We start from the raw sequence: 21,117 nt of genomic DNA, 5'->3' as shown, positions 1-21,117 counted from the left end.
CTCTCCTGCCTGTTGCATTTCTGACACACCTTTAACATCGGCTTGGTTTTGTTTAGGCTCGCTTTAGCCCCTGTCACTTTTGGTGACACACTTCTGTGGCTGGTGCTTCTTGGACCATCCCTCTCTCCAGTGCCCCCGAGCAGCCCCTGACTTCCCAGCAGTCCCTGACTTCCCAGTTGCCCTGGCTGGTCTTTCTCCATCAGACTTCGCACCTCCTGCCAAAATACAGGGCACCCCTTGCTTATGAAGAACATCTCTGGAGATTTCCTGATTTTTTTCCAGTGCGATCAGCAAATCAACCTTCATGGTATCTGCTTAGAGAGTCCTCTCTTCCCAATTTAAGCTTCTGCAAAGAGGTATCTCCCCCCAGCACAACCTGGGAGCCTTTCTCCTTTCTGAGGTACGTAGCTCCTCGCCAGACGGCTGCTTGTTTCTAGCTCTCCCCATCCAGCATCAAAAATGCTCCTCAATAAGCTCAACAGGTACCAACCATTCTCTTGCAAAGAGAAAGTTCCTGGCCTTTGAAGCTGCCTGGAGAAACGGTTTTTACGCTGTGTTCAACACTTGTCCTTCCTTCACTCCAATACCACTGAGCAATCACTAATTATCCGATACAGCTGGGTATCCTTTACCCATCAGAGCTCACAGGCACACTCCTGGCCCTCGCTGACGTGCGGGGAACTTGGTTTTAAGGAGACCATCTCTGGAGGTTTCTTGGCTTTCCACTGGAGTCAGTAAAAGGTCTTTCTCCACAGCTGATTTCTGAGACCCTTTTCTCCCTTTTTTGCACCTCCTCGGAGACGCTTCGGGTCCCCGCAGACTGTGACCTCCACCCAGCATAGCCGGGGAGCCTCCTCTCTCCACTGAGGTCTACGAGAAGCTGTTACTCGCCAACCCCGGTTTGCAAAAATATTGCTGGCGATGGGATTAGAGCAAAGAGAGACAGCGCAGGGTGGGTGGGGAGCGTCTCCGCAGGGGAGAAAACAGGGAAACAGCCAAAAACGTGGCTGGGGGGAGCAGTGGGTACTGCTCAGGCTCCTCTCACTCCGCCGCAGGGTCAGCCCCACTTTCCCCATGGACGCAGTACAGTAACTGTCCCAGCGAGGTGGGAACTAGACTCACATGGAATTTAAAAACCAGTTAAATATTTATGAGAAATATTACATTCAGAAGAGAGACTGGCTGGCTAATATTATTCATCCCTCCTGGATTCTGATGTTTTATTAATGCTCGCAACGGGTTTTGAGATGCTTGGATGAAAGTGATACAACCACGTCACCGCGCGCTGCGACCCTTGGTCCCAGCGGTACCTGTTCGCCACACAGCTGTAGCAGCTCTGAGAGATGAGGCTCCCTCCTGAATCCCTCCCCTGGGCCCATGTAGGGGCCAGGCCCGCAGCTTTGTCACCTCAGACCCACAGCCCTGCTCTCCTTGCAACTCTGCAGCAAGTTCAAGTGTGTTTTGGAAGCTTCACCCCTTCAGGGAATGCTATTTCTGGTAGATATTTGCAGTGACATAAACCAACTGTTTAAAAACAAGCCAGTGTTTCTACATTACAGCATGCTGGGGAGACAAAATGCAAGCCAGAATCTGTGTGAACTGAAGCGTCAGCTCAATGCCCCACAGCCCCAAGCCTCGAGACACCAGGGTCTTACAAACCCAACCTGACTTTTCGCAGCTCTGTTTTTCCCAGGACAGCCCCTCTCTGGCAGCTAGGGACCAGAAGGGACATTTCTATTTGCAGGCATGTGAGAGCGTTTTGAAGATACCGAGGTGATATGGCAGGTTCTCACGGGACAGCCGTGTCTCCGAACAGGGCTTTCACAGGCTCTGGACACTGGCAAAGCAGGCGCCCATCCCATCCCATCCCATCCCATCCCATCCCCTCTCACCCCATCCCACCCCATCCCATCCCCTGCCACCCCACCCCATCCTACCCCATCCTACCCCATCCTACCCCACCCCATCCCATCCCACCCCATCCCATCCCATCCCATCCCATCCCATCCCCTCTCACCCCATCCCATCCCATCCCATCCCATCCCATCCCATCCCACCCCATCCCCTCCCACCCCATCCCATCCCATCCCATCCCATCCCATCCCTTCTCACCCCGTCCCACCCCATCCCACCCCACCCCATCCCATCCCATCCCATCCCATCCCATCCCATCCCATCCCACCCCATCCCATCCCCTCTCACCCCATCCCACCCCATCCCGTAGCCTGTATCCCACTGGATAGTTCCTGTCTCATGAAGGCAGCTCTTTCCCCGTGATGGGACAGCTTCATCTCTCTCCAAAGACACAACCAATGGAGCAGCTGTTGCGCTCAAGGCCTGATCAGCGCTGTTCCTTTCACACCTGGCGGCACATTACCAACCTCAGTGCTGTGTCTGTCTGTCCATGTGTTTGTCTGTCCCTGCTCCTCCAAAGCCTGGTTGCCTCTTGCACCCCCATCCTCCAGACAAAGGGGCAAGTCGCTGCCAGGAGGAGAAGAGTGGGCGGCACAGAGATGAAATCTCAGCCATGTCTGGGGCTCAGTGGGTTTCCGCCGTCTTGGCTGAGGCTGGGATTCAGAGAGAGAGACACCAAATGTGGGTGGAAAACCACAAAAGCCCCCTCCTCCACCCTACAGAGAAGGGAAACAGCTGAGATTCAGTAGTGGTACAGGTTGTCTAAGAATAACCTTGCACTGGGTTTTCATGGCAAGGTTTTGGTAGTGGAGGGGCTGCATGGGTGGCTTCTGTGAGATGTGAGCAGGAGCTGGCCCCATGTCAGTCAGAGCTGTGTCCAGCCAGCCCCAAAACAGACCCACTGCAGACCAAAGCTGAGCCAACCAGTGATGCTGGTGGTGCCTCTGTGATGTTAACAGATTTAAGAAAGCATAAAAACCACTGCACAGCAGCTGTGAGAGAGAGGAGTGAGAAAATGTGACAGAAACAGCCCTGCAAACACCAAGGTTAGTGAAGAAGAAGGGGGAGGAGGTGCTCCATCCAGGCACCAGAGATTCCTCTGCAGCCCCTGGAGAAGACCATGGTGACGCAGGCTGTGCCCCTGCAGCCCAGGGAGGTCCATGTTGGAGCAGATATCCACCTGCAGCCCCTGGAGAGTCTGCGCTGGAGCAGGCTCCCGGCAGGAGCTGTGGCTCATGTAGAGGAGTCCACAATGGAGCAGGTTTTCCGGCAGGAGCTGTGGCCCGTGGAGGACCTACACTGGAGCAGTTAGAATCATCAAATCATAGAACAGCCCAGGTTGGACAGGACCTCGAAAGATCATCTGGTCCAGCCTGTCATTGGAAAGGGGCCCTAGATGAGATTTATCTAGCACCCTGTCTTGAAGGCCTCCAGCGATGGGGACTCTACCACGACCCTGAGGAGGTTGTGCCAGTGAATGATTGTTCTCATTGTAAAAAAATGTCTTTCTTACATCGAGGTGAACACAAAGAACTGCAGCCCATGGGAAGGACCCGCATTGGAGCACTTCATGAAGGACCTCACGGTGGAGCAGGGGAACAGCGTGAGCAGGAAGGAGCGGCAGAGACGAAGCTCTATGAACTGACCACAACCCCCTCTACCCATCCCCCTGCGACACCCAGGGGGAGGAAGGAGCGGCAGAAGAGTCAGGTGTGAAGTTGAGCCTGGGAAGAAAAGGGGGGGGAGGGGAGGTGGTTTTAGCTCTGTTTTTATTTCTCACCATCCTACTCCATTTTTAATTGGCCATAAATTAAATGAATCTTTCCACAAGTTGAGTCTGTTTTGCCCATGACGGTAACTGGTGAGCAATGTCCCTGTCCTTATCTCAACCCATGAGGTTTTTTTCATCTTATCTTCTCCCCCTGCCTTGCTGGGGAGCGGGGGGAGTGAGAGAGCGGCTGGGTGGGGAGCTGGCAGCCAGCCGAGGTCAACCCACCACTGCTATAAAGTAAATATTCTCTCATCTCACCCCAAATCTCAGCCATACTCCACAGACAGGTGCCCCTAACATATCACTGGGGGTCCTCTCTCCCTCTGTTATCATCTGTGTCCAACCCCTGGGGTCAGGTCCATGGCCCGCTCCTCAGAGGTGCCTCCTCTTAGCGGTGATGCAGGAGACAGCCTGGGAAATGGAGGTCAGCTTGCTCATATAGCGTATCAGCGGTGTGGGCTGGGTCCGGATCTGCTCAGCTAACATGTTAATGTGTGAGCTTTCTTTGTCAGTAGAGCAGAACCGGTTTCCAACTGTTCGCTTTTAAGTTTCAGCCCCGTCACGGCCTCCCATCAGCTGCCATATGGCCAATAGGCTCTCTCTGTTTTACACACTCATTCTCCCCAGGCGCCGCAGTACATCGCCTTCCGTTATGGTCTCCATTTCTGTTCGCACCCAGAGTTGAAATCACATGCATTTGGAAAACCACCATCTACCTAGAGAAGTTGGCAGATGTCAGCAGAACCTGGACTGGCAGCAAGACCTTGCTGACACTCCGATTGGAGAGGAGGAGACATCAAGGCCGACGTCTGTTGAGCTGCTTTCTGAACATCGACTTCGTTCTTCTTTTGTTTCAGCTGTAGCTGGGTGAGATCAATTACGGCAGGTGACAAACACAAGGAGACAGAAACACAGAGGCAGAGAGGAAGGAAAAGAGGTAAGGAAACTTTCTTTCTTTCTTTCTCTGAGAAAAGAGGCCAATCTGTTTTCGTTTTTTTTAATGTTACGAACTTTACTATTCCACACAAGTTGCTGTTGCGGCACGGACAGATTGGTTTTGTCCCACTTAAAGGTCTGATGTAAAACCATCTTGAACTTCTGACTTGATAATACTTCTGGCTGTGCAATTCTCCGAGGTGTTTTAGTTTTAACTAAGAAGCGTTTGTCTCCCTGGATTTTTCCCTGAAAGGGGCAAAAAAAAAGGGAGCTACAAAAAGCTCAACCTGCCTCAGGGCCTGGGGATCTCACAGATCTTTTAAACCCACGTATAGGGAAAAATGTGCAATATGAGGGCCTGTCACTGGTGACCGTATATCCCCAAGGGCTGGAAATGCACTGGGGAGCAGCCCTCCACCAGCTGCCACTTGCTGTTACCTTCTCCACGTGTCCTCCAGGAAGGGGAACTTTAAAAAAAGCCTGAAAAATAAGAAGATGCCGGTCGCTAGCTAACTAGGGACGTCTGCTTACATCGGTACATGCTGAGACCGGAGGGGTCTGTTCTGCTAATCCAGGCTGACTGGCTCACTGCCTGACACCGGCTGCCGATGCAGCCTGATCTCCCAGCTCAGGGCTGAGCGAGCAGGATTTCTTGGAGAAAGAGGGATCCTTTCAATTTAAGGACACCAGAAAAGAGACTTGCCTCCCCCTTCCATGGGCTGCCGCACTGTTGAAAATGGGAGTTTCGTTTCTGGTTGAATTTTTCAACTTTCAGGTGGCGTATCCTATTCAACCTTCATCAGCCACCTCAGATATTCCTCTACATGGTGCATTAAGGTTGAGCTCAGGTTAATACTTAACGTTCTCCACTATAAACTGAAGAGTCCTCTTAAGTCCCTGGTGCACGTTAGCCTCAAATCAATTCGAGGCTTTTCCTTTATCCTCCCCAGTCTTTCACAAACATGGCTGCCAAAGCTGCCTGCAGTACGGCACGGCTTGCCTCATCTACGTTGAGCATCCGTCCTGTTCCCGCTCGCAGTTCTCGGGCGCCCAGGGACGGTGCCCACCCGATCTGCCGCAGCCTCGCGTGGGGTCCCTGTATTCGCCAGGGAAAAATTAAGCAGGGATGTATTTTTGGTCTGAATGGGCATTTTGCTCCGAATATGCCATTTTGCTGTGCTGACCTTATCAATATATGTACAGACCCTTTTCCTATCTGGGCTGCACATCAAGTAAACTGCATGGTAAGATCTCACTGTTTCTGTTTTGCCAGCTTCATTAATGATACCTGAACGTCATCCCAAGCACGCACATGGCTTGGGAGGGTGATGGAGGGCTTGCCTTCAGAGGGCATCTCAGTGCCTTTGCTAGTCACAGCCTCCAGCGGCTTTAGAAAGTCACCCCTGGGCTGCGGTCGCGAACTGCAGGATGAAAGATGGTTTGCGGAGCCAAAAAGAGGAGGGTTAGGAGGCAAGAAGAGGGGCTAGGCGGAGGGGGGAAAGCTCAGAAAGCAAATGTTGAAATGCCTGTGAGGCAAAGGCAGGTCTTGGCTTCCCCTTAGGCCGCCGGAGGGGTTAGAGGCCGTAGTGAGCAGCCCGGGCTGCGGAGATGGAGCCACTTCTCATGGCCTCCACATGGGTCCAGGCACGCAGCTAGGCCAGGGGGACTTCAGGGCTGAAGAGAGCTCAGCTGGCGCTGACACAGCGGCCTTGCCGCCCTGCCTCATCCTGACCGTGGGATGTCTCTCTGGGGGGGACCGGCAGCTTTCGCCCGCCTCGGCCCCGCGGCCCCTGCTCCAGCACCTCCCTCTCAAGGGCAGCAGCTGCTCTCGGATGAACGGCCAGGGGAAATCGAGGCAGGGTCGGCCAGTCTTGGGGGGAGAGGGGGGCCCATGAGATGACCTTCACTGCTATCGTCTCTGCTCTCTGCTGGCTGTTTTTGTTGCATTTGGTCTCTTACCCCGCCTGCTGCTCACATACGTTTGCTTTAACGTTAATAAGTAATTTCAAAGAAACTGCTAGTCGGTAAAAGAGCCAGATCAGCTTTGCTTTAGGTGTTTAAACTGAGAAAAAGAGAGGTGATCCTCTGTAACCCAGAGCCCCGAAGCCAAACCCAACTGATGTGCAGGGACGAGAGGCAGCTGTGTCCCTCAACTCTCGCCTGGCAGCCACTGCAAAGGGAAACGCAGAGCAGCGGCGGAGGCTGAGGTGCGGAGCCCTTGTGCGGACGGACGGATGGCTGGGAGGCCCCCCCGCCCCGGCAGCGCAAGCGGCTGCCAGATCAAAAGCACAGCCACAAGCAAGAGCGAGAGAAGAAAACAAGAAAACCACACTGCATGAAAGAGGCACAGGAATGCACCGAGAGAGGGAGATGGCCTACTCTGCATCAGGAGCGGTTTCTGAGTTTTTATTTTTTGGGTTTTTTTTTGTTTTGGTTTGTTTTTTTTAGTTCAGTTTCCTCCTGTGTCATGCCAGTGCCAGCCTGGGGGAGAGCTCTCTGCAGCCATTGCCCGCTGGGGCTCAGTGCCAGAGGGAGCGAGGGGCTGCCGGCCCCTCTCCCAGGCAGATGTTCTCCAGGCCAGACTTGGTCCTGTAGGACATCATTCCCCAGAGCAAGCCCGCTCACTACCTCAGCTCTCCTCTTCCTATCCCTCAGAGAGGCAGGGATCATTAAAATAAGTCAAGAAGGAAATTAAACCAGCTTAATAAGAGGGGGAAGTTAAAATGAAATGGAAATCAATGTTCACTTGGGAGGGAGCCTTGCTCCTCCATCGCTAGATGTGCTAATAAATCAAGTATGCCTGGACTGTTTCTGGCACAGAGGCCAACTGGCATGAGATGGTCTGGGTTATTAAACTCACTTAACCTCCAAAATGAACTGGCTACATGCCAGCCGCCTAATGGGAGTGGTCCCTGGCCCATACTAACACCTAAATGCATCCCAGGAGTTGCTTGGGAGAGCGAGAGTTGTCCTGGGCCAAAAATGTGTCAGGAAACGTTCTAGCAATTTAACAGGACTGATGAGTGTGTTCCAGCGCCTGGGGACATTCCCTGACACCACTTAATTTATGAGTACCACCATAAGATACAGCTGGGCTGCCTGTAAGGAGGCTGCGGGTCTGCTACAGGCATCAGCTAATTAGAGCGGCTTGCTCAGTTAACGTAGCAGAGCCTTGCTCACCGAGATCTGTAAACTCCAGAGGAGCATTGCTTGCGATCTGGCCTGCAGGGATGCAGAAGGAGACAGAAAGACCGGGGAAAAATAGGAAGTGGCATGCATGAGAAGGAGAGATAAACAGGGAGAAAGTGTATGAAAGAAATGCTAGCTGAAGGCGACCCGTTTTCCCCACCGACTAGTAACGTGTAGGTGGTAAACATCGTGTTGTAGAGATCTGCCACAGAAATACAAAGATTAGTGTGAACGAAGTAGGAATCCAGAACGCATGAAACCATGAGAAGAAACAGAAAAACAAAGGTGCATCAATCTGCATCTACCAAGCTGCGCAAGGTCAGCAGTTCACCCGTCCCACGGAGCTCTGCTTGTGTGGCTTTGCTCAATCACCAGGTAGCAAGAAGGCAAAGACCAAACTGAAGCCGTAAGATGACAGGAAAACAGAGATTCCCAGCCAAAACAAAATGACGGGGTGTGACTCATCGATTTAAGTCATTTTTACCTGTTCCATTACCTTCAGATTTTATATAAAGTGGAATGATTTAAAATATTTGAAACCCAGAACTGACGCTGATAATTTGTAGGTATCGCTTCAGAGTGGGGGCTGACTTTTCCGGCTGGTCCCACTGGGACGGGCGACGCGAGCGTTCACAGCGGGGACGAGGTTTCTTCTGCTGTCTCAGGACTGGATCTTACTCAGGGCCCTCCGCCAGTTCTCGGTTATAGATGGTTCTTTGGAGTGAGACGCATACAGATGCCTTGTTGTTGCCCCTCTCTTTATTCTGTAGCATAGCCCAGCAAACTTCTTGATCACTGCTAGGATGGGTTTTTTGCTTTGCAGAAGGCAAGCCAGAGGTCTTCTCTGACTGTGCCTTTGCCACCTCTCTCTCTTCTGATGGCGCACGTGGCTGCTGCCTTGCTTTTGCATCTGTATTTTTTGTATGGGCACATGCGTACATCTGTCTAGCTGTCAGATCGTCGGTCACGCTGACCTGATCTCCATGTAAATGTAGGGCTGATGTTTTCATCTACTCTTTGATAGTTCCATGTGCTCTGATCATTTAAATTAATTTCAATATTAAATTATTCTCTAATTCAATATATTATACTTAATATTGCACATAATACATATAAATATTGTATAAAATTATTCTTGCATTTCTTTTGAGTTCAATCCCATTATGACTCCGGCCTTCAGTCTAGCATCCTCTTGGCATGGGAGTGCCTGCTTTCAGAGAAGTGAGGTCGCCTCGCTGGTTTTGCTTGCTCCCGAGGCCAGTTAACCTGCTTGGCTTCCTTTTTGTGATATATGCCTTGCTTTAGGGATAGAGAGCTCGGTAGTTGCCTCACGCCAGCAGCCATGGTCCCCTTCACCTTGTCCGCCCACCCAGCTGCAGCCGATACCAGCACTTGGTCTCTGCTACAGCCAGATACTTCATCTCATTTGATAACCCACCTTAACATGACAGTTAGCTCCCAGTTCCCACTTCAAGTTTTGTTACCGTCAATGCAACTTCTTCGTTCGGACCTCGTTCCTCCCTTCTCCCCCGACCTTTTGTTGAACAGTCCTAAGAATTCAAGCAAGTCTTTCTAACAACATGAGACTTGGTGGTTGCTGAGATTTTTAAAGTAATAAGTAGACAAAAAACAAACTAAAGAAAAATATGAATAGCAGCCTAAAGACGGGCTTAATCATAGAATCACAGAACCACGCAGAAATATTTAGATGGCAAGGGAGCTCTGGCGTTCTCCAGTCCAACCTCCTGCTCCCAGCTGGGTTGACTCTAAAACTACAACACGTTGCTCAGGGCCTTCTCCAGGGAACTTCTGAACATCTCCAACAACATCCAAGGGTGGAGATTGCCTGGCATCTCTTGGCATCTATTCCAGTGCTGAACCACCTTCATCAGGAAGAAATTTTTCCTTATATCTAGGCAACAGTTCCTTGCTGCAACATATGGCTGCTGCCTCCTGTTCCTCTCCTATGCATACCTGAGAAGAACATGGCTCCTTCTTCCAGGTAATATCCTTTAGATAATGGGAGACTGAAATTAGATCCCAGTTGGCTCTCTTCTCCCTACCAAACCCAGCTTTCTGTCTCTCCCTGTATATCATGCGCTCCAATCTCCTCACCATCCCAGTAGCCCTCCATCGGATTCTGTCCAGTTTGTCGGCATCCGTCTTGTACTGGGGGCCCAAAACTGGATCCTGTATCCTAGACGAGACCTCGTGCATGCCAAATAGAGGGAAATAATTACTTCCCTCAGCCTGCTGGCTGTGCTCTTGCTAACGCAGCCCTGTATGTGTTTAGCCTTAATCGCTGCAAGAGTTATGATAACCCACCATAGAGAAGTAAAAAAGCACAGAACTCTTGGCAATATAAACACCTACAGTCCAAGGAATGCCAGAAACCTAGGGATGAGTAAAATGAAATGTTTAATACCAAACCCTAGGGGGAACATTGCAGCTGGATTCTTTGCTGAAACACAGGGCTCTGGTGACTTTACCAATGAGTTTCCACTTTGTTGCATTGAAGGATGGTGGGTGCTGACTGGGAACATGGGCCCAAGTCACTGAGCTGAATCAGCTGAACCAGTTGAACATCAACCATTATTAACAGAGCATTGGGGTCTTCCAGGATAGCATCCCTTGGCAGCGACAGCATTTCCAGCCCTGCAGTCCGCAGCAGGGAGGAGTGTTCCCGCATCTTGCCCTGCCTGGACTGGCCCAAGGAGGAGCGTTCCCACATCTTGCCCTGCCCGGACTGGCCCAAGGGCTACTGCATGGACTATCTCCTGTTTAATTTGTTGAAAGGCTTGTCGTTGCTCGGGGCCCCATTTGAAATCATTCTTCTTCCGGGTCACTTGCTAGAGAGGGCTTACCATTGGACTGTAATTTGGAATATGCATTCTCCAAAAAGCCACAACGCCTAAGAAAGCCTGTGTTTCCTTTTTGCTGGTTGGTGGAGACATGGCTGTTATTTTGTTGATCACATCCATTGGGATTTGACGACGTCCATCTTGCCATTTTATTCCTAAGAACTGGATCTCCTGTGCAGCTCCCTTGACCTTACTTTGTTTTATGGCAAAACTGGCTTTCAGGAGGATTTGGACTATTTTCTTCCCTTTGTCAAAAACCTCTTTTGCTGTGTTGCCCCATACGATGATGTCATCAATGTATTGCAGGTGTTCCAGAGCATCACCCTGTTCCAGTGCAGTCTGGATCAGTCCATGGCGAATGGCGGGGCTGTGTTTCCACCCCTGGGGCAGTCGATTCCAGGTGTACTGGACACCCCTCCAAGTGAAAGCAAACTGTGGCCTGCACTCTGCCGCCAAAGGGCTTGAGAAAAACACCTTAGCGATGTCAGTTGTGGCATACCACTTGGCTGCCTCTAACTGCAATTCGTATTGAAGTTCTAGCATGTCCAGCACGGCAGTGCTCAGTGGCGGCATGACTTCGTTCAGGCCCCGGTAGTCTACTGTTAGTCTCCACTCTCCATTAGACTTTCGCACTGGCCACATGGGTTGTGTGCACTTGACTTCATCTGGATCTTTGGGTAACTGCTCGTTGTCCAGGTCGCCATAAATCACCTCCAGCATGGCTAATTCCCTCAGGTACTGGATACCTCTCTCCATGGTGGTCCACTTGCCTTGGGTGACATATAATGTCTTCCCTGAAGGAATACCTTTCCTTCACGCCTGACAGGAGTCGCCTCCAGAGACTGAGGGCTTGTGCCCCTTTTCCAATCACTTTGTCAATGCCGCCTTCCCTAGAAAGGGATCCCAGCTGCTTGGCTTCCCTGCCCTCTAATTCCAGGCTACTGGCTCTGATATCCCAGCATCGGAGCAGCCAGGTGATGATGTGTTCGCCTGGACAATGGCTGAAATCCTTTTGCATATCTCGCAGCTGACTCAGGGATAGAGATCGGGTGGTTGCCATCTCGTTTATGAGTTCTTCCTCTTCCTCCTCCTGTTCTCATGATGGCCCTGTTTTAGAGTAGCCTGCCTCCTCAACTGTCGAGACAATATTCTTCTGCCTCCTGCTTCTTCTTAGCTTCCTCATCTCTTTCTAAATGAGCTGACTTCTGCTTCCAAGATTTCTTCTTGTATGTAGGGGCGACTGATACCAGCACAGGTTGGTTCCCTGGTTTATCCGCAGTGCCTGTCGTGGGGGTTGGAGTAGCTGCAGTGCCTGTCGCGGGGGTTGGAGTAGCTGCAATGCCTGTCGCCAGGGTTGGAGTAGCTGCAATGCCTGTCGCGAGGGCTGGAGTAGCTGCAATGGCTGTCACGGGAGCTGGAGTTGTTGCAATGCCTGTCGCGAGCGTTGGAGTAGCTGCAATGGCTGTCACGGGAGTTGGAGTAGCTGCAGCGCCTGTCTCAGGGGTTTGAGTAGCTGCAATGCCTGTCACGGGGGTTGGAGTAGCCGCAATGACTGTCTCAGGGGTTGGAGTAGCTGCAATGCCTGTCGCGGGGGTTGGAGTAGCTGCAATGCCTGTCACGGGGGTTGGAGTAGCTGCAGCGCCTGTCGCAGGGGTTTGAGTAGCTGCAATGCCTGTCGCAGGGGTTGGAGTAGCTGCAGTGCCTGTCACGGGGGTTGGAGTAGCTGCAATGCCTGTCGCAGGGGTTGGAGTAGCTGCAGTGCCTGTCACGGGGGTTGGAGTAGCTGCAATGCCTGTCACGGGGGTTGAAGTAGCTGCAGCGCCTGTCGCAGGGGTTGGAGTAGCTGCAATGGCTGTCGCAGGGGTTGGAGTAGCTGCAATGCCTGTCGCAGTGGTTGGAGTAGCTGCAGTGCCTGTTGCAGGGGTTGGAGTAGCCGCAATGCTTGTCGATGGGGTTTGAGTAGCCACAGTGCCCGCCGCGGGGGTAGTCTCTGGAGGGTATTCTTAAATAGTTGTTCAACCCTAAGCAAGACCTGAACCACGTTCAAGAGACACAGCAACAGGACCATGCTGGTTTGAACATCCCAAGGATATTCAAAATTCTCAAGAGCTGCTGTAACTAGCCTAAATGAGAAAGGGAAGGTGAAGGGGTGGAGAAGGTGTCCCCCGTCTCCCCATAGATCCGTTCTCCAAGGAGAAGAGGTAAAAAGTGTAATTATTAATAGTTTCTGAGAGATGGCTGCCGAAGTACAGGGATAACAGCAGCGCTGAGTACAATTTCATGACCGATAATTTTATCATACCATAAGCCAGCGTTACACAGTACAGCAAAGCGGTAACTTTAATCCAACTCCCAGAGGTGATAAACAGCAGCACAGGGAGCGCACACGGCAAGTAAGGTGCTACATAACACAACTCTGAGAGCAAATAAATCAACATTGCAACCAGCGACTATTAAACTCATATAATGAATGCTTATCACAAATTTGTTTTAACACGCTCTTGTCAGACCTGTCGTTATCTTGAACCCTACAGCTCCACGTTGGGTCCCAAAAAGGATCGTTGTGGTTTAACCCCAGTCGGCGACTAAGCACCACACAGCCGCGCGCTCACCCTCCTGCAGTGGGATGGGGGAGAGAATCGGAAAAAAAAGTAAAATCTGTGGGTTCAGATAAAGACAATTTAATAGGACAGCAGAGGAAGAGAAAATAATAATAACAATAATAATAATAATGATAAAAGAATATACGAAACAAGTGACGCACAATGCAATTGCTCACCACCCGCCGATCAATGCCCAGCCCGTCCCTGAGCAGTGATCACTGCCCCCCGGCCAACTCCTCCCAGTTTATATACTGGATATGACATCATATGGTATGGAATAGCCCTTGGGCCAGTCTGGGCCAGCTGTGCTGGCTGTGCCCCCTCCCAGCTTCTTGTGCACAGGGCAGAGCATGGGAAGCTGAAAAGTCCTTGACCAGTGTAAGCACTGCTCAGCAACAACTAAACCATCAGTGTGTTATCAACATTATTCTCATACTAAATCCACAACAGAGCACTACACCAGCTACTAGGAAGAAAAAGAACTCTATCCCAGCCGAAACCAGGAGAGGAGGAGCATTCCTGCAGCGATGGAGTCATGCGGCACGGTGGTGAGCAGCACGCTTGCCGTCTTCTTGGTTCTACACCTGGGTGAGTCCTCGGCTCAGCGAACCCTCCCGGTTCTTACAGCCTTTCCACAAGCCTCACAACATTTGGAGTATCACCAGGTTTGGGGAGCTGCCCTGTAGAGATTCAGGAGTGGGGTTCCTGGGAGAGCCAGGCTGCACACCAAGCACGGAGTGGAAAATACCGCCCTTCACCCTGCCTCCAGCTGCCTGGGCAAAACCGTGTCTTTCTCATTACAGATTTGCCCTACAAATGCGATGCTACCCGCTCGCTTAGTTTGACTGAGGTCAATGTTACAAGATTTGGTGGACTTTTTAGTGCTCATTTTCCAAGAAAGGAAGGCAACTGAATAAGGCCAAGCCTGCATTTCTCAGACACTCAGCTTTGATTCCTCTGGTTGCAGAGGCAAGATTGGAAATCTTTTATGCACCCTAGAACCAAAAGCAAAGCAAAAGATACCAACTCTTATTAATAACATTTATAATTTCACAGTTTAAGACAAAATCATTACTTTCTGAGGTCCAATGTGTGATTATTGAAAATCTGTATTGGTGATGTTGCAGATCACCTACGATCTTGGAGGAATATGTAACTTGTGGAAAACCCTCCGTTAAACTCATGTAAACTTTTTCTTTTGCACTTCTGTGGCTCTCTAGTACCAGGGTCACCTGGGGGATCTGCAGGTTTGGCAGCTCTGACAGCTAACCAGCAGTGAGGCAGGAGACCACAACCCCCTTATTCCCAGTCCTACCTCTGACAACTCCATCTCCTTCTTATGGTCTCCTGCAGAAATCCTCTTTACAGTGAAGGAAAGGAAGTCGTTCTTCCAAGAAACCACTCCTAATGTTTCTTCAGCATTATACATCCTCCTGGGGGAGGAGTGGCTGGAGAGCTGCCTGGCGGAAAAGGACCTGGGGGTGCCGGTCGACAGCCGCCTGAACATGAGCCAGCAGTGTGCCCAGGTGGCCAAGAGGGCCAATGGCATCCTGGCTTGTATCAGGAACAGTGTGGCCAGCAGGACCAGGGAGGTGATGGTGCCCCTGTATTAGGCATTGGTGAGGCCACACCTCGAGTACTGTGTTCAGTGTTGGGCCCCTCACTACAAGAAGGACATGGAGGTGCTGGAGCGTGGCCAGAGGAGGGCAACAAAGTTGGTGAAGGGTCTGGAGCACAAGTCTTATGAGGAGCGGCTGAGGGAGCTGGGGTTGTTTAGTCTGGAGAAGAGGAGGCTGAGGGGAGCCCTCATCACTCTCTACAACTGCCTGAAAGGAGGCTGTAGCGAGGTGGGGGTCGGTCTCTTCTCCCTAGTAATGAGTGATAGGACGAGAGGAAATGGCCTCAAGCTGCGCCAGGGCAGGTTTAGGTTGGATATTAGGAAAAACTTCTTCCCCGAAAGGGTGGTCAGGCATTGGCACAGGCTGCCCAGGGAAGTGGTTGAGTCCCCATCCCTGGAGGGATTTAAAGAACGGATAGATGTGGTGCTCGAGGACATGGTATAGTGATGGACTTGGCAGTGATAGGTTAACGGTTGGACTCGATGATCTTAAGGGTCTTTTCCAACATTGACGATTCTATGATTCTATGATTCTACTTCTTTTACTGTCACATAGCCCTCATCCCAAGAACAGGAGCCTGACGTTACGCCAGCCTTCTTTCTTTCTTTTTAACTTTATCCTTTCATTTTCCTGGGCCTTCAGTCTTGCTCCATGCAAAAATTGGAAGAAGGGGTGAGCAAATTTGCCAGTGCTGCTTCCAGTCTTGACGGGGGAGCGAAGGAGGGCTGACATATGCTCCCCTGCCTTTTGCTACCAGTAGGACAACTAAATCTTGACCAGTGGAAAAAGGCTGTTTCAGTAAAACTGCTGACATCTCAGAATTGTGAATGATGGTGAATCCACCACAACCACTGGTATTTTCCCTGTTTCTGAACGTATGTGAGACAGAATAGCCGTTAGCCGGGTAAAGAGCCCAAAGTGGAGGGGAGGGAAGCTATGGAGCCGAAAGGAAAAAGGATTGATTCATTGATGAGACAAAGAGTGGAAAAAATCAGAAACTGAGGATAATCTTCCCAGTATCTGGGAGAGGGAGGAGAAATAGCTGCGTCTTTCTGGAGGGCTGGAGCCACCCTTCAGAAAATGACTGCATGCCTTTTTTGGTGGGTATTGACTTTCAGGTCTGATCCCCGTTATGGCTCAGCAGAACGAACTACAGATCGGGATGGCAGGACAGGGGGTGATCCTGAACTGCAAAGGCATACCTCCTAACACAGGTGTCACCTGGAAGTACTCTAAGCTTGTTATAAGGCTGTTTATGACTACCCATTTGAAAGGTAAGGCTTCCAATTCATCACCCCTTCTCCCCATTATATGGCTGAGAAACCTCTTCCCTCCTAACCAAGCTTATTTTTTCAAAAGGCAAAGCTGCCATGACCGATCGATCTGAAATCATCCCCATCACTAAACAACTGAAGGTGTTTGACTTAAGGCTCTCCGATGCTGGCATCTACACCTGTGAATATGGCTCTCACGCAGTCAGTATCTCACTGCATGTCTTTAAATGTGAGTGATTAGAGGGCTTTTATCCCCGAAGAGGTGAGGAGACTGTAGAGCTTGGAGAGACATCTCTGCTGGGATTCTTTAGCCAGCCATCATTTCTTCTGGCCTGGGCTAGCATAGTTCATTTCTCCTCCACCTCCAGGGCACAAAGTCTCCATATTCTCTTTGTTGTGACATTTGTCCCTCTCTCAAGAGGAGCTGACTTACTGGCTGAGCTTTTTCTTTTTACAGTGACGATCTCTTCAGATGGGCACTTCCTGCCAAATGAAGTCCCCAGGCTGACTTTAATGCAAAATTCATCCCATCCTCTACCCAATCTCAGCATCACATTGTTTAACAGAAACAATGACACAGTAAGACCAAAACTCTTACAAAGCAAGGCCCCTCAAGAATACATACTGGAGTTAAAGAAACTGGAGGCTACGGACAGCGGGACATGGATGTGCCACGTCCATTCTGACTCTCCATTGATTAATCAGGACATCCCCTTTGATGTGAAGGTGTTAGGTACGCGTCAACAAAAATGCAAATCACACACAGGCTCGGGAACCAGGGCTCCCTCCAGCTCATGAGCTGAGCTTTTACTTTCCAGCATCCCAAGCATTGGTGCTCCAGGGTCGATTTCCCAGGGCTTCCAACACTGCAGCTTGGGGATTGCTCTGCTGCCTGAGCTCTGTTCCACACTTGCTCCCATTTTCCTCTGCAGGCTTGGTGAGGAGAGGATCCTCCTCTCCTTGGGGTCTGTTCTCAGCTCTGGTGAGCTTGGGAGCTTTGGCTCTTTAAACCTATTCTCAGACACTAACGGTTTATCCTTCCTGGGGTATCTCGTGGCTTTTCTCCAAGTCCTCTTTCAACTGAGCACAGCGTGCATCTCTCCAGATCAAGGGTGGACACAGGAAAGTGCAGCCATGGCTTTCCCTGCCTCTGTATTCCTTGTCTCTTCTGAATTCAGGTTTTCAGAATCCAGATTTCGAAAGAAAGTACGCAACTGTTGATAGCACTGTCATCTTGTCATGGCGTCTGAACTTCCAGAAGATAGACTGGAAAGAAGGTTTCACGGGACAACTGAATTGGAAACAACAGGAAAATGCAAACGCTCATGAGCTGCTTGATTTCAATGTCACGGCGCGAGGAAAGCAGCATGAGACCAAAAAAAGCAGCCGCTTTCGGTTTGAGATACCTGAAAGCAAACCTGAAAGTACCATAGAAGTGAAACTCCCCAAAGTCCATTTCAACCACTCTGGGCAGTACCAGTGCCAGCTGGCGTACAACGGAAGACACGTGCAGAGCAAGATAGAGCTAGTGGTGATGAAAGGTGAGAGAAAGAGAAGTGGGTCAAGAGATGAGAAGCTGCAGAAACCTGGAAGCCACAAGAGTACAGGTGGACCCATCTTCCCATCCTCTCACTCACGTGTCCTTTTCTTACCTTTACAGTCTCAGCTAACTCTGTTGGGCCACTCCCCAGAGGGGCCGAGATGACCCTGATCTGCCAGGTCTCCAGTCCACTCCCATCCAACGCCCACTTGAGCTGGGAACGTGTGAACGGGACTCCGACGGACATCAAGAAGTCAAAGCAGCATGAAGTAAAGGTGGAGGTGAAGGTCAGGGCTGCAGGGCTGTGGAACTGTCACCTCATGGAAGGCGACGACAGGAAGATCAGCCTTAATTACCCCGTGGGTATGGAAATTAGCATCCCATCCCTGCCTCCACCCAAAAGCCTTGAAATGCTCTTTGTTTCTGTGTCTGAATACTTTTCTCCTTCCACAGAGGAAGCTCCTGTTTGGATTAGATATGTGATAATTGGAGCAAGTATTGGAGGCAGCGTACTGGCGTTTGGCCTTGCGTGCCTGTGCATCATCAATGGTATAAGCTGGCGGCGGAGAAGGGTGAGTGCTCTGGTCCCTGTGAAAGGTGGAGAGATGGCAGTGTCCCCAAACCACGGGAGGAGTCTGATTTTCTGTCTGAGTGCGGGGCAGAACAGATAAAGGGTCAGTCCTTAGACTCAAAGCAAATGATTTGAGATGGACAGTCTGCAGATGTCAGACAATACTTTACTGCCACTTCAGAGGAAAGCATTGGAAGCATAAAAATATCCAATCGATGTTTATCCCTTCTCTCCTGGCAGCAACGGGCAAAAAGGATGGCACGAGCAAGACAATACTTGCTGGAAAACAAGACGTGTCAGTGTCAACAGTAAGTGGCAATGAGGGCACCCAGAATGGACAAAGACCCTGGTTTCAAGATAGGGGGGCTGGGTGGTCGAGTGGGGAGAAATGGAGCTTGAGCCTGCTTGGTGCTGCAGTACAGCTGCATTTCAGCATTTTCAGGTCTCACTCATGTTAAGTCATGCTTAAGGTTTATTAGCTCTCTTTAATGAATCTCTGTTAACTGGGAAAGCTTTGAGCAGAGAGGTTTCACCTGAATGACCTTGATGTTGAGAGGTGTTAGCCAAACCCAAGCAGGAGCTCCAGACTCCTTTGATAGGTTCCACAGTGGATCTGGGACCTGGATATTCGAGGTTGTGGAGGTGGAAGGCACACAACCAAGCTCAAGGATGAAACCCAAACTTTAAAAATCCATGATGTCCATAATGTAATTCCAGCTCTGCTAGCACAGTGCTGGGCTGCAATCTGTGAAAATTGCCAATAACCTCCTGGGAGCAAGGAAAGAGAAGAGAAAAAATCACAGAACACTGTGAACCATGCCCTTTCCCAAAGGCCTTGGCTGATACACCATCATGTCCTGGCCCTTTTCACGGGAGCAAGGATTTCTCAGCAGAGAAGCTGCCCTTTTCCAGGTCTTTAAGCTTATATGGTATCAGGCATCAGAAGCAGCTGGAGAAACACCGACAGCTATCCTGTCACTGGAAGTGGAGAGCTAAGGACAGTATAAATGATTGCACGAACAAATTAAATCAATGTATAGGTACAGAACTGGACTTCTGCTTAATTTTCAGTGGTGACAGTGGCAAACTGATAGTTTCACCTATTTTTTTTCACTGTCACTGAGAATGCAGCGGGAGCGTTTATTGGCCAACATTACTTCATAGCTGGGATGTATATGTGGTGAAGAGTTGGTTGGCATAACGTGTCAAAGAATTCACCTCGTTTTCATCTACTTTTTCTCAAGGTTAAAAAATAATCCCCATAAGGGAAGGACAAAGCCCACACAGCTACATCGAAAACTAGATAAATCTGTGCAATACAAGTGCTGACACAGTTGTTCTTTAACTCTCTTTGTCAAGTAAGCAGCTCAGCGTAACTGAAACCTAAACCGCAGCCATGGGGATGCACAAGTAACCATTTGCATCCTCAGCTACAGAGCCGGGCAGTCATTCTCTACACCACACGAAAAACTGGGGGGTTGGCTGGCTTCGAGGTATCCGAGTGAAGCCTTTCACCTCTACAATACCGGTACTCACATAATGCTTTTCTCTTGCAGCCGGCTGAATAAATAGTATTGCAGCACTGGAGTCGGAAGGACTGAGGAAGTCTCTGCCTGTACCTAAACACCTGCCAGCCCATAGTGCTCTGTGAATCCACCTCCCTTTCTCCTGGTTTGATGTAATTCTTTATTCCTTCATCATTCCCCCAGTCTAATGCCGCGGAGGAATGCTGTCTAGGAGTCGATGGACAAGAAAAGAAACCCTTAAGGGTTATGACTGATCCCCAGTTCTACAATGAGAGACACTGAACAGAAGATATATATACACGTATATATATATGCTTGTGTTTTGCTCATGCACTTAATTTGACCTTCCTGTGGAACCAATTTTATGTGCTGCTTTTATCCGCCTGAGCTACAATAAATTACTTCGGGGTTGGGTTTTTTTTTTGCAAGCTGGAATAAATTTTCTCTGAGGCACTCTTGTCTGGTTCAAATTCACATTTTCCCCTTTCCTGCTAGGATGTGGAATCCTGAATCTCACTATCTCCCACCTCCCTGGCTGCCATGAGCCTTCCATAACGCACCGGCCCTCTGCTCTCCGGGAAACCTGTCCATCCTCATTTGCTTTTCCCGGGCAGTCTGAGCCCTACAGTACCCCCAGACCCATCCCTCAGCCTGTAGTCCTCACCTCTCCCACAACAAACCAACGCACAAGCGAAAACACCACGAGCAGTGGGAAAATCCAGGACTCATTTTGTCGGGAAGGCAGCTGAGGATACCAATAGCTTCTGGAAATCGGAGCCTGAAGAAGCTGTGAATGCTGATCTGGAAGGTAAGTTTGGGAAGGGGGTGACAAAGTCATTTCCTAGGAGAAGAAACCAGCCTTGGATTGAGCAAGCCCACCGAGTGTAGAGAACAGATGCTTCTGAGATAGCCACCAAAAATGGTTCTCACCAAAATGACTCTTTGTTGGCTCAAGCGGATGGGAAGAAGAAGTGAAAAGCCCAGGAAATTTAGGATGGAACTAAAAGCATGTTGCAGAGATACCAGAATGTCCTGAAAGAAAAATATTGTTAAAACATGTACACGGAAGCCTTGTGTTTATAGAAGTTATCCTACTGTCTGCTAGCGGCGGGTCAAAAAGGCCTCGAGGTCCTACAGCTGTCACTGGCTGCGGTCCAGGTTTATCTGTCTGCACTGGGCTTGCTGGGGGGAGGCAGAGAGGGGCACTGGGCTGCGGGAAGGGGAGAGACCCCCCCAGGGCGGCCGGTGCTGGAGGAGGGGGTTTCTCTGTAGCGGTCACGCCAGCATCACGCCGTTACCGACAGAGAAAAGGC

At 50.3% G+C, this 21,117-nt stretch overlaps 1 protein-coding gene across 1 annotated transcript; it reads left to right on the top strand.

Annotated features, from left to right (window-relative positions):
* Positions 1–3,521: 3,521 nt before the first annotated feature.
* CD4 (CD4 molecule) lies at positions 3,522–20,207 on the top strand. The gene is made up of 11 exons (XM_087757288.1): positions 3,522–3,624; positions 4,313–4,622; positions 13,725–13,862; positions 16,012–16,167; positions 16,253–16,396; positions 16,625–16,900; positions 17,346–17,708; positions 17,828–18,070; positions 18,161–18,279; positions 18,519–18,586; positions 19,835–20,207. The coding sequence occupies exons 3-11, from the start codon at positions 13,802–13,804 to the stop codon at positions 19,848–19,850; spliced, it is 1,446 nt and encodes a 481-aa protein (XP_087613414.1). The 5' UTR covers positions 3,522–3,624; positions 4,313–4,622; positions 13,725–13,801; the 3' UTR covers positions 19,851–20,207.
* The last annotated feature ends 910 nt before the right edge of the window (positions 20,208–21,117 follow it).

Source organism: Nipponia nippon, unplaced genomic scaffold (assembly GCF_047370975.1).
Source record: "Nipponia nippon isolate SJK-2023a ecotype South Korea unplaced genomic scaffold, ASM4737097v1 scaffold_2, whole genome shotgun sequence".
NCBI lineage: Eukaryota > Metazoa > Chordata > Aves > Pelecaniformes > Threskiornithidae > Nipponia > Nipponia nippon.
This window is presented reverse-complemented; position numbering and strand designations above follow the sequence as displayed.